We start from the raw sequence: 14,553 nt of genomic DNA, 5'->3' as shown, positions 1-14,553 counted from the left end.
TCAAAATCCCAAGCACTTCTGGTCCCAAGCATTTCAAATAAGGGACATTCGATGTGTCTTCCATTTGAACAAAAGTTTCAGAGGTCTTTTCAGCAATCTTGACTATCTGACCATTGAAACCCCCCTGGAAACCTGTGGCCTGGAAAGAATGCTGGAAAGGTAGACAAACAGAGGTACAACTGTGCTGACCATTAAATAAGTTTTTTAAAAGCCAGGATTTTCGGGTGATATTAGCACAAAGGGCACAAGACCGTGCACAAGCTGTTAGGATCCCTGTGTCTTTTCTGTTCCAAGAAAAGGTTTTGCAGAGGTGACTCTGCCTCTGTATACACACAACGCAGGCTTTCAAATTTTCGTCTTTGTGCTATTCTGTTAATACGTGACATACGTATTTGCAAAACCGCCAGCATGGTGTGTAGTGGTCTGAGTGGATCAGGTTCAAATCCCCAAGAAAGCATGGAAGCCTTGACCTTGTGCAAGTCACACTCTTTCAGCCTCCAAGGAAGGCAAAGGCAAACGCTCTCTGCACAAATCCTGCCAAGAAAACCCTGTTAGAAGGATGCCACGAGTTAGTAGGACTTGACTTGAAGTAATAATGTTGGCTGGAACAATACAATTTGCAGATGGAACAGCACTTTGAAACGGCTACATTCGCTGATAATAAACCCAGTTCTGGATTGTTAGTAAATTTTTGGTGACTTGAACTGAATGCCTTCTCAGCGAAGGAGTGTTGTACATAAATTAAGATTAAAGTATCAAGAGGCTGTGCAACCTGCCAGTCCTTAGTAAAAGAAACCAACACTTATCCTAAAAAGTTACTTTTAGGGCCCTAAAAGTTATGTTTGACATCTTAAACAGATATCCCAGTACAAATGATTAAGACAGGGATCACGGTCTCGCAGAGAGTGCTATTGTTTGGGATTCTGCTTTAGAGTTGTTGGGTTTCCCCCTGAATCAGTGTTCTGTGTTTACTTTCTAAAAAGATTTGTGTAATCGGTGTCATGACTTGAATTCAAATCCTCAGATTCAAATCTATTCTCGACTCCTTTTGTGCCATCTCTGTTTGTGAGCCACTCTGGGAGCCGTTGAGGCAGAAGAACAGGGTGAACATACTCTAAATAAATAAAACACATGTAGTCGGACGTTCACATTGTTGGCGTTGCATGCCTTCAAGTTGTTTCTGACTTATGGTGACCCTAAGGTGGACCTTTCATGGGGTTTTCTTGGCAAGATTTGTTCAGAGGAGGCTCGCCATTGCCATCCTCTGAGGCTGAGAAAGTGAGACTCGACTGAAGTGGGTTTCATAACGACTCGAACCTTGCTCTCGAGAGTCATAGTCCGACGCTTAAACCACTACACCATGTTGGCTCATATGAAATATTGAAAGCCATTATGGTCTAGTGGTTTGAGTATTGGACTAAGGCCTCATTCCCACCTACAGATAAATTGGTGTACGATCCGAATCGATTGATCGATTCGACATTGAGTCGTGGTTTACGCTACAGATGCCTTTCTGTATTGTGATCCGGTTTACAAGGTAGCGGGAATGACGCCTGAGTCTGGCGACCCTGGGTTCGAATCCCCACGACCTTGGGCGAGTTGCGCTCTCTCAGCCTCAGAGGCAAACCTCCTTTGTGCAAATGTCGGCACACTAACTCTGCCATATGGTTGCCATAAATCAGAGAGGACTCCAAGGCACCCAACAGCAGCAGCAGCCCCAATTGATGTTTAAACCCTCTCCTTGCACCCTACTACTGGTTTACATAGGACACAAGGATACTACACAGCACAGGAAAGTGTTGTTGTGTTCTTTACTGTTTTGTTGTTTACTGTTGTGTGCCTTGAAGCTGTTTGTGACTTATGGCGACCCTAAGGCGAAACTATCTTTGGCAAAGTTTGTTCAGAGGAGGTTTGCCATGGCTTTCCCCTGAGGCTGACAGAGTGTGACTTCTTGCCCACAAGGCCACTCCATTCTTAACCTTTGGGCCTCTAGATCCTTTTGAGACTACAACTCCCAGAATTCCTGCACAATGAGCCTACTGGCTGGGACTTCTGGGAATTGAAGTCCAAAACATCTGAGGCCAAAGGCTGAGAACCACTGCAGGATTCGAACCTTAGTCCAGGCCCCCTAAATCTCACCTCTCTAGACCCTGTGACACTGGTATAATAGACTCTAATGGCCTCCATCCCTCTATTATCTCTGCCAGGGCCCCCCACCATCTCTCTTTTCCCACTAAATCCGCCCGCCCGAGCCACTCTCTTGGCGGTTGCCATAACAACGCAATAGTTTGCTCTGCTGCTCCCGCCCGCCCCTTTTCGAGCGTGCGTCGCCGCCGTGCGCTCCGATTGGTCCGCTAAGGCTGCCACTCAAACCTTCATATTTGGCTTTTTCCCCGCTTCCCTTTTTCTGTTCGTTGTTCTCGCGCGCCCCCTGCAGCTAGGAGAGGAGTGGTGCAACTCGTGCAAGCAAGTCGCTTGTAAAAAAGCGTGCGGGTGGGCGCAGACAGACACAGTCCAGTTTGTTGTTTGTTCCCTGTTGTCCTCCAGCGGCAAAGGCTGCATCCACACTGCAGGGTTAATCCACTTTGACACCGCTTTAACTGCCCTGGCTCCATGGCTATGGAATCCTGGGCTTTATAGTTTTGTGAGATGTTGAGCCTTTTTCATCCTGGAGGCCCACAGCAAACTACAAATCCCAGGATTCCATAGCATAGAGCCATGCATGCATGGCAGTTAAAAGTGGTGTCAAAGTGCATTAATTTTGCAGTGTGGATGGAGCCAGTGTCAAAAGGTTCAAAGCATCCCAAGCCTAACAAAGGGGTGCGACATTTGTATCTGCAGTGATGGTGAACCTTTTAGAGGCTGAATGCCCAAACTGCAACCCAAAACCCACTTATTTATTGCAAAGTGCAATGTCCCTCTGGCTTTCTAGTAACAAACTCTGGCAAACACTGTGCTGGGTTGAGGCACATGTGCCCCCAGAGAGGGCTCTGAGTGCCACCTCTGGCATACATGCCATAAGTTTGCCATCACTGGCCTAGAGAAATGTTTTCTCTAGGAACATTTAGTGCCCTTGTGCCAGTCTCTATGGTCAACTTCCAGCAGAATTGTGTTGGAGGACCTAGAGGTTCCTAAGAGTTTATCAGACGAGGGAAATTTGAGGTTTAAATAGAGATTATCCCCTGAAAATCAGGCAATATGGCGTGGAAGGGTAGCTATGAAGGAGCTAGACAAGATCCTGAAGTGTAAAGATATATACTAGAAGTAGGAATGTCCAATTCATGCCGTCGTATTTCCAATTTCTAGGTACGGTTGTTAAAGCTGAACAGCAAAGAAGAATAATTCATTTGAAATGTGGAGATGGAGGAGAAGAGTTCTGTCAATACCATGGACTGCCTAAAAACAAAGAAATGGGTCCAAGAGCAAACCAAACCAGAACTCGCCCTAGAAACCAAGATGACAAGTGGAGACTTTTGTGTTTTGGACTTGTCACATGAAGTCACCGCTCATTAGAAAAGATAATAATGCTTGGTAAGATAGAAAGAAAAGATAATAATGCTTGGTAAGATAGAAACAAGGCAGTAGGAAAAGAGGAAGACCACATTCGAGGTGGATAGGCTCAATGACGAAAGCTACGGCCCCGTTTCCAAAATCCATGGAGGGCTGTCGAAAATGTAAAGAATGGAGCGTTAACGCATGGAAGTGTTTGTTATGGAACCATGTGCTTCTTTATGTTTATATGTTAAATTAAATAAAAAATCAATTTAAATAAATGTATATATAAAGCAGGCCATTAAATATATATGTGTGTGTGTGTTTTGCGATATCACAGAATCATAGAACCGTAGAGTTGGAAGAGACCGCAAGGGCCATCCAGTCCAACCCCATTCTGCCATGCAGGAAATCACAATCAAAGCATCCCTGACAGATGGCCATCCAGCCTCTGCTTAAAAACTTCCAAAGACAGAGACTCCACTACACTCAGAGGGAATGTGTTCCACTGTCGAACAGCCCTTACTGTCAGGAAGTTCTTCCTAATGTTGAGGTGGAATCTCTTTTCCTGCAGCTTGGATCCATTGTTCCTGGTCCTGTTCTCTGGAGCAGCAGAAAACAAGCTTGCTCCCTCCTCAATATGACATCCCTTCAAATATTTAAACAGGGCTATCATATCACCTCTTAATCTTCTTTTCTCCAGGCTAAACATCCCCAGCTCCCTGAGTCGTTCCTCATAGGGCAAGGTTTCTAGACCCTTCACCATTTTAGTCGCTCTCCTTTGGACATGCTCCAGTTTCTCCATGTGCTTTTTGAATTGTGGTGCCCAGAACTGGACACAGTATTCCAGGTGAGGCCTGACCAAAGTAGAATACAGTGGCACTATTACTTCTCTTGATCTAGACACTATACTATTATTGATGCAGCCAAGAATCACCCTGGCCTTTTTAGCTGCGGCATAGCACTGTTGACTCATGTTCCACTTGTGGTCTACTTGGACTCCTCGATCCCTTTCACATGTAGTTTCATTCAGCATGTGTCCTCCATGATCCTATATCTGTGCATTTCATTTTTCCGCCCTAAGAACCTTACAATTCTCTGTGTTGAATTTCATTCTGTTAGCTTTGGCCCAGCTTTCTAGTCTCTTCAGGTCATTAAGCCCTGTTGAACACAACAGATAAACATGCCCCGGGTTACTCTGCTGGAGAGTGATAGAACAGCATTGGAGAGTGAATCTATGGTCTTCCAGGTCCTATCATCCCCAGCTAGCCCATTCCATGTTAAGGGAGAATGGGAAGGGTACGAGATGCTCATCCATATTTGTAAGGACACAAGTTTCGATCCTTGGGCAGGGAACCTTCAGAGCTTCTCTTTGGTCATGAACAAACTCTTTCCTACTCTATTTTCATGGCTAGATTAGTACCTTTTGTCCTTTCTTTTTTTTTAAAGCAAAGGAGCTTATTTCTCTCAAATAGAACAGCAGGAAGGTAAGAAAATTACAATGCCTATCAATATATTTAATACCAAAAAAAAAAAAATGTAATGCAGGAGATAAAATTATCACTGCAACAAGAATTGTGACATTTATACTACTAATACTTATCGTGTGTAACAACGGTTATGTAATTTAGCAGGGGCAGGTTACAAAATTAAAGCCAGCCCACGTGGTTTTCGATAGCAGCTAAAAGCTCCATGACATAGATATGGTTACAATGAATGACCAGCACATTGGCAGTGCAAAGCCTACAAGAAAAAGGAGACACCAGACTCCATCCAATTCTTAGTCCCAACTAGAGCTGACCCATTCAATCCATATTTGCTTAACAGCCAAGTCCTGACCCATTGAATTTACTTCCAGATTCCCAGGAGTTCTGCATAGGCTTCCAGCTTAAAAATCATGGATGCATCCATTCATTTCAGAGCAGCGTGAGACTCTACTAATTTAAGAGTGGAGTCTTAAGAACAGACTGGGAAAGGGACTTCAGAACCAAGGAAGACAGATGACAAGGCAACCAAGGAAGACATGACAAAAATGTATACATTTCAACAACAGGACTTTATTGATCTGTTATAAACTAGGACCTGCTCTAACTTCTGAGTCTCTCTGGGCTGGACCCTTCTAAGGAGGAGCCCCCCAGAAACCTCCTTTTGAGCTCCTCTTGAGTTGCAAACCAAGGTGCAGCATCTCAAGGGGAAAGCAGTGCAGAGAAGGCAAAAAACCTGTTTCTCCTCTGGGCCAATTTGGGATCAACAGGGGAAAATTCCTTCTCGGCTCCAATTCAGGCAACCAGCTCAGCCTGCACTGCCAACTCAAAGGGCGGGTGAGACGTAGTCCCTCAACAAGGCCTGACCAGGATCCAAAGGGACCCCCTTGTCAGGTCTACCTGCCTCAGGTGTATCAGACCATCTGTTTTTGGGTTGTACCACTTGTTTTATGATCAAAGTTGTAGTCTAGAATTGCTTAGAGCAATATTTTTTCTCTCCTGTGGAGTCAATCCTGTATTATAAAGGGGTACAGCCCAAACACAGATGGCACTGAATACCTCCTAGCACTGTGCCTATTATGCCAACCAGGATGGTTGGCATCGCTGTTGTCTTCTCCACCGGTCTTTACGACGAACCTGTAAGGGAAAAAAAGAAAGAGATGCATTATGCACAGAGCTCAAAGTATAAAAGAGGGGACAAGGTAGAACAGTCAGAAGCCACCGCAAGACAACTCACATAGACACACATACGCAAACGTACAAGAGAATGGCACAATCAAACAAGGCACACTTAGGCAGAAGAGGGGGAATGACAATGCCACACAGATGATGCCACAGACAGCTACAAAAGGATGCCCACTTACCGAACTTTGTGTCCAGATTTCTCCTTCTTCCTTCTTCCAATGTTTGGTGTCTCGTCCGGACTTTGCGATGCCTCCTATAAATATTATAGGAGGGTAAGAATAGGCATTGCTCAGCGCATTTTTCTAGTCGCCTCTCAAGAGCCTCGCCCTTTGAGAAGCCAAAGGCAGCTGAGCCGTGGCTGAGAAGTCAAAGGCTGAGCTTGGCTGTTGCTCTGCAGCCTTTTAAACACATGAGGCTGCATTATGACACGGGGAGAGGAGGCCATTGTGAGTTGTTGAGGCAGTTGACAATGGGAAGCTGATGGCTTTCAACAATCTAGAATCTTCTGTGCAACTGATGGCCTTCTGTGGGCAAAGGGAGTCAGAAAGGGGTGTTGAGAAAAGACCTGAAAGGGATTGAAAGGAGTAGGAAGAAGACTAACAACTGTATTCCAATGTAGAGAGATCTTGTAGCACCTTGGAGCCTAACTAAAATAAAGAAGTTGGCTGCATGAGCTTTTGTAGGCTTCAGTCTACTTCCTCAGATGCATTTAGTGGAAAGTGCATGTACATTGACCCCACTGGTCACTTCTCTCCAGGATGAAAAGGTGGCACTGTTGAGCACCCTTTGGGTTTGGCTGGTCACCAGTTACAAATCCATGTAACAGTTACTTTGTCTATCCCACATTTTACAAGCTTGTTTGCAAGATTTGATTCCTGTATTTGCAAAACACAAGGCATTTTCATGACACACAAGACAAACCAGCTCTCAAGTGGCACATGTCAATGGATGACTTTTGGGAAGGACATAACCTAGCTTTCTGCACAATGTTAGTTAGCTCTACATCTATTCAGAGATCTATTTCTCTATATTATTATTATTATTATTATTATTATTATTATTATTAAACTTTATTTCTATAGCGCTGTAATTATACACAGTGCTGTACAAAGTCGGTAAAATTAGGAGTAAATAAAAGCCTGCTCAAGGCGTACATTCTAAGATAATAACAATTAAAAGAGGAATAGATAAAATTACCATATAGAAAAGAAAAACAAATTAAAAACATCAAATATAAAACAAATCACATCACATCAAATATTATCAGACAGCCAAATGACAATCACAAATTCCCTGAGAACGCTTCCCTAAACAATATGGTTTTCAACTCAGCCTTAAAGCTGGTTAGGGAAGTGATGAGCCGTGCATGCAGAGGAAGAAGGTTCCAGGAATGAGGGGCAGCAAGAGAGAAGGGGCGGATCCGGGACGGGGCAGAGAAGATCCTGGGTTGAGAGAGGAGATTTTGGCTACCAGAGCGGAGAGTGCGAGTAGGGATGTAGGGAGAGAGAAGATCAGTTAAATAAAGAGGGTCAGCCCATGCAGGGCTTTAAAGGTGAGTAGCAGAAGTTTGTACCTGATGCGGAAAGGAAAAGGGAGCCAGTGAAGGGAAGACAACAGAGGGGAGACATGATCATAACGGTGAGCGAGTGAAATAATGCGTGCAGCTGAATGCTGAACAGAAATTAATGGGTGGAGATGAGAGAGGGGAAGCCCTGCCAGGAGGAGGTTACAGTAGTCTAGTCGTGAGACCACTAGGGCATGGACCAGTGTTTTTGCGGTAGAAGCTGAGAGATATGGACGGATTTTGGCGATATTATAGAGAAAAAATCTACAGACTTTGGCTGTAGTCTGGATCTGAGGGATAAATGACAAAGAGGAGTCAAAGATGAAACCAAGACTGAGAATAATTCAGATGGAAATATTCATCCTCTATACTGAAAACAGTTCAAATGGAAAGTTGGGTGGTTTCAAAGGCAACGTGCCGTTTCATCATGGGTTGCTCTCCAACTCCATCTCTAACTTTCTATTCCCAGGCAAAAGGGATCGCAGGTTCCGCTGATGGGATCCAAGTCCTTTTGCTGCAAAACGTACTCAGTTCACTTTCATTATTGAGCAGTTCTTCCCCTTTCCAAGGCAGTTCCCCAAATCACCAGTCACTTAGAGGAGATAAATTCAGTTTAGACCATTGCACAATATATATATATATATATATATATATATATATATATATATATATATATATTTAACGTCACATATCCTCTTTTACGTTTGCTGTCACTGAAGGAAGGAACGTCATTTTTTCCACGGGTGGTGACTTCTGTCGGGAATGTATTAAAGCAAGCAAGGAGAGCAACATGGCTTGCCAGGCTAGGACTATGCTCCGAAGGCCTTTGAAATCCAGCAAGTAAGGACTGCTTTGATTCTGTTTTGCTGATGTTTCCATAGCTGATTTTACAGATTTTGCAAAGGTATGTCATCGGCTTTTCTCACTGTTGCATTTAAAATAGAATTAAACAGCAACGACAAAACCGTTCACTGTATTTGTAGTTGGCACCCTGTTTGTGACATATGCAGTTCACCTATGTATGTCTTTTTGGGGATTTCGTTTAGGTTGGTATTCTCCTTCTACCCTTTGCTGTGACCCAAACCCTGTTCCTGGACTCGCTATTGAGTAGGATTGCCAGACTGAAGAATGGAGAAGGTTCCTCTACCATTAATAGTTTTAAAGGAAAGGGAATTTCAGCAGGTATTGTTTGTTGTTTGCATTGCAAGCAACACCTGCTGAAATTCACTCTTCTGTACAAGCATGAAAGATACAGGAGCTCTCTCCAGGTTTCAATATGGCAACCCTTTTAGCCAGTGCAGTCCCCTTGTACATTCTATGGCTAATGTAGGGAAGGATCGGGGAACCTTCTGGGTATGTCCCTATAGACAGGCCCCGTATATTTATATTACCCATTGAGCTTTCCAGACCCTGGCAAATCTCAGTGGGTGATATCTACCTATTAAGCTATAGCTTATCTGATCTGCTCCGCTCTCTTCCAGCCATGGCCACATAGCCTGAAAAACCCACAAAAAACTATGGGTGCCGGCCATGAAAGCCTTCAACTTCACAATGAGTCTGGACATTGTGGAGAGGAAATACGGAGTGTAGTTCCACAAACATGGGGAGTGTTACACTACACTTGTACCCTACTGGGGTTCAGCCATGTTTGCTCAAAATCAAGGCAGAGGAAGGAACTGGTGAAACCCCCTCTTAGTATGCTTTGACTAAAAATACCTCTATGAAATAGTATGTACATGTGAAACAACCTGAACCTAAGCCTGCTTAACTTCCAAGATCAGACTGGATCTGGTGCCTTTAGGCCAATTAGTATGTTAATTTTACATAGAAACGCATGGCTCATTTAACTGGAATCAGTACTTTCATTTGGTATTTAGGCAGAGTGCAGAATTGTGAGTAGATACTTCCTGACTGTCAATCCTTCATGGATTTTGACTGTCCATTACTGATACTATGACAACATGAATTAATGTAAGTTATTGTAAGAATGAACCTGCCTGGTACATCACAAAAATGATGCTTATGCTTTGCTTGTGTGCTTGCTGTATTGTTTTAGAGATGTTTTAATTTTGTAATATTGATGTTTTAGACTGTATGCCATTTGGCAGGTTTTTATTCTTGGTTCATTATGATTTCTACTATGTAAAGCACTGTGCAAATTCTACAGCGCTCTATAAATAAAATGATGATGATGATGATGATGATGATGATGATGATGATGAATATGACCTCTCTGTTTTTCTCTCATTTTCTTTTAAAGAAAGAACCCATTCTCCAGCAATTTAAACTGTCTCCATTCCATGCAGAGATGCTGGCAGAAAGCTTTCTCACTGGCTTTGCCTACACAGCGGAGTTGCCCAAATCTCACTGCTGTGTGGGAGCAACAACCACAGGAGGGGTATCCTGGAAAGATCAGTTGATAGACGATCGAGACATCTATACAGAATCTAAGCGGGTGGCTACTGAAAAGTTGGTGGCGACGTATTGTGAGATGGAAGTGGATCAAGATGCTAGTCGGCAGAATTTGATTAAAAACCCACCACTTACTAATGGATCTAACCATCTCCCTCTTTCAGCTCCCCAGCCTATAGCCAGGAGAGAGCAGCACTGTGAAAAAGAACTGGATTTGTACAGATCTTGGTCCTGCCAAAGCCTTTATCAGAATTATCCCGATCTCCGTATTAGAGGCGACCACATCGCTGACCATACTTGTGATTCAGGTTGCATCATAGACCAGAGTTACAATGAGCTACCTGCAGGCCCTGTTCTGTTGTCTAAAGATATCCCATTAGGTTATTCCTCTGTGAATGAATCCCTGCAGAAATCCAGGGTGATAAAGTTCTGGCGTGGAGAGGAGACGGGAGAAAAAAGCCTGGCTCTCCATAAGGAGCCCCTGTCCAATTCGATTCTCAACAACTACATGGAGACAAAGGTCCAGGAATTCTATAAGCAGTTTTTGGAAGAGAAGCTGACCAGGTGCAATTCCCTCAACCACTTTGTGACGTCAAATTTGCTGATGAGTAACATCAGTGAGCTGCCCCCCGAACAACACAACGAAGCGTCCAAGGCTCTCTTGCAATCCTTAGCCCTGTTCGGTTTGCAAAACCCTGGCGGTGGAAACAGCGATGAATTCAGCACTCCAAATTTACAAATCTCGGCTCTGCTTTGCAAAAAGAAATCCGCTCCTGTACAATCTGCTTCATAACGGAAAAGGACTGGTCCTTATAAAAGATGAGTTGAAGCAGAATATCTTTAGCGAATGTACTGGTGCGTTCCTCTTTAAGGTGCCGAAAACATTTTCTACCAAGCCAATGACAGATTCACAATAGCACTGCCATTTGGATAGTTGGTTGCAAACCTTCAGCTCTTGTGCCTTGATCATCACAAGGCTATTTTGCAATAAATGCAAATATTAGACACTAGTAATGTTTTCGAGTCAAAAGCATTCAACTTCTTCTTAGCATGTGAATGTCTGCTTAAAGCTCACTGCAAAAGTGTCAATTAAACATTTGATTTCCGTTGTTCACTTTCCTCCCAGCTTATTAAAACAAAATGAGGGAGAGGTTTTCACACTACACAGTTATAGTACTACATTGCTGTATCCCGAGGAATCCTGGGATTTGCAGTTTAGGAAGGGATATGTAGAGAGAGAGCTCTAGAAGCTCACCAACTACAAATCCCAAGATCCCTGAGGATTTGCCATGGCCGTTAAAGTGGAATCATAGTGCTACAATTGTGCAACGTGAAAGGACCCCAGGGTGAAATTGCACAAAACGCATGAGTCCAGTTACTAAATTTCTGTGCTTTAGGACATCGGTTTCTCTTTAATATTATAACAAAGGAACAATATGCAGGATAAATGGAAGGAAATATGTTCATTTCAATAACAGCTATGTACGTGTAATTTCAGTAGTATATTAATAGGAAAACCAAATTAAGCTACTTCTGGATACAAAAGTTTGCCAAACTGAATTCCACATGCTTTCCCCAGAGATTTTGATCTTCTGTTTTAGAGTTTTCTGTTTGCAACTTAGTGCATTCACAATATATATATATATATATATATATATATATATATATATATATAGAGAGAGAGAGAGAGAGAGAGAGAGAGAGGTAAATTTCATATCAGATTATACTTTGAATCTACATGTTTAGCATGGCCGAAAGATTGGATTACCTTAGAAAATAAAAGGATGCTAGAACTGGAAGGGCATGAACTAAGATTTGGGGGGCATGCATATCTCTGGTAAGGGAAATTTAGGATGATTGTGGGCTTCAAAAATCATCATTAGGAGAGCATTGCTGGACAAGAAATGTAGGCTGCAATGTTCAGCTAGATATTCATTTAGATCAATGGGAGAAGTTATGGTCTAAAGAGATGGAATGTTTTTGCTGTTTTGATCTTAAGGAGAATTATTTTAAGATTATGTTATCTTGTATCTGGCCCCTGATGAATTGGCTAAAATATATAAAAGTGAAGATAACAAATGTTGAAAATGTAATAAGTATGTTGGTAGCATGAGCCTTGGGTGCATCTACACTGTGGAACTAATGCCGTTTGACACCACTTTAACAGCCATGGCTCCATCCAACAGCATCCTGGGTTTTGTAATTTTGTGAGGCACCCGCACTCTTTGGCAGAGAAGGCTAAAGAGTCTGTAAAACTACAAATCCCCAGATTCCATAGGATGGAGTTTATGTGGTGCCAAACTGCATTAATCCTAAAGCATGGCAGAAGCCTGAGAAGTGACACGATACCCATCTTTATGTATCTGAAGGGATGTCATGGAGAAGATGGAGTGAACTTGTTTTCTGGTGGTCCAAATGATAGGAGCTAAACCAATGGTTGCAAGTAAGGAGATTCCAAAGAACTGCCTAATGGTTACAGCTGTTTGGCATGAAATAAGCTACTCAAGAATGTGGTGGAATATTGCTTCTGTTCCTCTGCTTTACTGGAATGTTTTAAGGAGAGATTGAATGACTTTTGTTGTGGGTTTCTGCACTGTCCCGGGTTTGTAGGAGATGGCCTTTGGTCTCCCTTCTGCCGCTTAGGATTCTAATGTAACAAAAGCTTTGGTATTACTCTTTTCCCCACTCTTTCAAAGAGAGAGTTGTGAAACAATGGGCTTACTTAAAATCTTGTGACATTCATTTTCCAGTGAAAAAGATAGAGGAACAGAAACAAACCGGCAGGACTTCTCCTTTCCGCTGCTGATTTTGACATGTCAAAAGGGTCTCTTCTTTCTCCTAAAAGGCAAACAGTTCCTTTTCGGGACACTTTTCAATACATTGCGAGAACTTCTGCTTGGATTGGGTGTGCGACCATGGATGCATTGTCTGGGAGCGGGGTGGGAGATATCTTTGCTACTATATTCTAATGGGAGGAAAAGATCCTTGCGGTATCAAGCCATAGAGCATCCATAGACTATCCATAGATTATCCATGTTGGGAAGAATTTTAACAAATGCATGGTACAGAATTGCAATGCCAAACAATATCCGTGACTAAATGTGCAAGATATTAAAAAGAACTCAAGTTCCATAAGGACTTATTAACGTATAGTGAAGACTATATTCAAGAACACAAGATGATCTCAGAGGCTGCATCGGACCAGGGTCAACCAGTGTCCCTTGAAAACCCACAAGGAAGACATTTACGCTCATAAGACCTAATATAGAGACCTTTCAGACTGGTCTAAAGAAGTGTGAGTTCTTGTGATATGGGATTTGTTGGTGTTTGTCCCTCTGGATCTGTTCATTCCATACTTTATATTTTTGATGAGGAGCTGCTTGGATTTTCATGGGGCCTCATCCAAAGATTATTTTGAAATTAGATGAGCTTTGCAGAGATCGTTCTGTGTTTTTGAATGGGAATTTTTCTATCTGAATTTTTTAAAAATTGTGTTATAAAGTTATAGAGTTTTAACGCCAAAGTGAGTTGTAGTGCCAAAGTGTCATTTGCCTGCAGTGCTATAGCACTCTAACTTATATGCAATGCAATGCAATACGAAACAGTAAGACCAATGAGGAGAAAGGAAAGGAACATAGTATTCTGATATATCTCAGAACGATAAACCCACTTGAGGGTGGGAATAAAATGTTGCAGCTGTGGCCAGGACTTACCAGAATTGTTGTTGTTGTTGTTGTTGTGTGCTTTCAAGTTTATTCCAACAGGTTTTCTTGGCTAGTTTCTTCAAAGGGGAGTTTGCCATTGCCATCCTCTGAGGCTGAGAGAGTGTGACTTGCCCAGGGTCACCCCAGCAGGTTTCGTTCAGGACCGAGCTGGGATTCAAAGCCTGGTCCCCCAGTGTCCTAGTCCAGTGCTCAAACCACTACCACACTGCCCTTTCACTGTGTGTTTGATACTCTTGGTAAAAGGAGCACTGATCATCCTATTGTGAACACAGTGACTATGGTTGTGAAACACAAGAGGGCAGCAGATGCCAGTTTAGCAAGAATATAGGCGAGCCAGTTAGAAATGTTCATTATAATGTTTGGATCTAAATACTTTACAGGCACCAGATCCTGTCTGATCAAGAAAGCTAAGCAGGTCCAGCCATGGTTATTGCTTGGGTGGGAGACCGCCAACGACTACCAGGTGTTGTAGGCTACATTTCAGAAGAAGGAACTGGCCAAACCACCTCTGAGCGTTCCTGGCCTAAGAAAATCCTATGAAATTCATGGGGTGGCCATAAGTCGACAGGCAACTTGAAGCCACACATGTACACACAGAGCTTTTATCTCCGGAAGGAAGCTCAAAGTAGCTAACAATAAACTACAAGAACAGGTGCAATGATATCAAAGGCAAACAAACACACCACACGGT

The 14,553-nt window shown here is 42.9% G+C and overlaps 2 protein-coding genes across 3 annotated transcripts in view; one reads left to right on the top strand and one right to left on the bottom strand.

The window, feature by feature from the left end:
• The window catches only part of LOC121936950 (SH3 domain-binding glutamic acid-rich-like protein 3), a 3,937-nt gene extending 1,652 nt beyond the window's left edge, over positions 1-2,285 (bottom strand). The window contains exon 1 of the mRNA XM_042479675.1: positions 2,140-2,285. Coding sequence (XP_042335609.1) covers positions 2,140-2,274 — 135 coding nt within the window. The 5' untranslated portion in view covers positions 2,275-2,285. The remainder of the gene's footprint in view (positions 1-2,139) is intronic.
• Positions 2,286-7,108: 4,823 nt separating this feature from the next.
• LOC121935986 (TLR adapter interacting with SLC15A4 on the lysosome-like) lies at positions 7,109-11,251 on the top strand. Of its 2 annotated transcripts, none has more exons than XM_042477719.1 (3): positions 7,109-7,149; positions 8,445-8,629; positions 9,986-11,251. In XM_042477719.1, exon 3 carries the CDS (start codon positions 10,034-10,036, stop codon positions 10,928-10,930), a length of 897 nt encoding a protein of 298 aa, XP_042333653.1. In that variant the 5' UTR covers positions 7,109-7,149; positions 8,445-8,629; positions 9,986-10,033; the 3' UTR covers positions 10,931-11,251. The 2 variants fall into 2 exon arrangements, with proteins under 2 accessions (XP_042333653.1, XP_042333654.1); XM_042477720.1 differs by lacking the exon at positions 7,109-7,149 and adding an exon at positions 7,685-7,713.
• Positions 11,252-14,553: the final 3,302 nt, after the last annotated feature.

Source organism: Sceloporus undulatus, chromosome 7 (genome assembly GCF_019175285.1).
Source record: "Sceloporus undulatus isolate JIND9_A2432 ecotype Alabama chromosome 7, SceUnd_v1.1, whole genome shotgun sequence".
Lineage (NCBI taxonomy): Eukaryota > Metazoa > Chordata > Lepidosauria > Squamata > Phrynosomatidae > Sceloporus > Sceloporus undulatus.
Note: the sequence above shows the minus strand (reverse complement) of the source record. Positions and strands in the feature narration are given on the sequence as shown.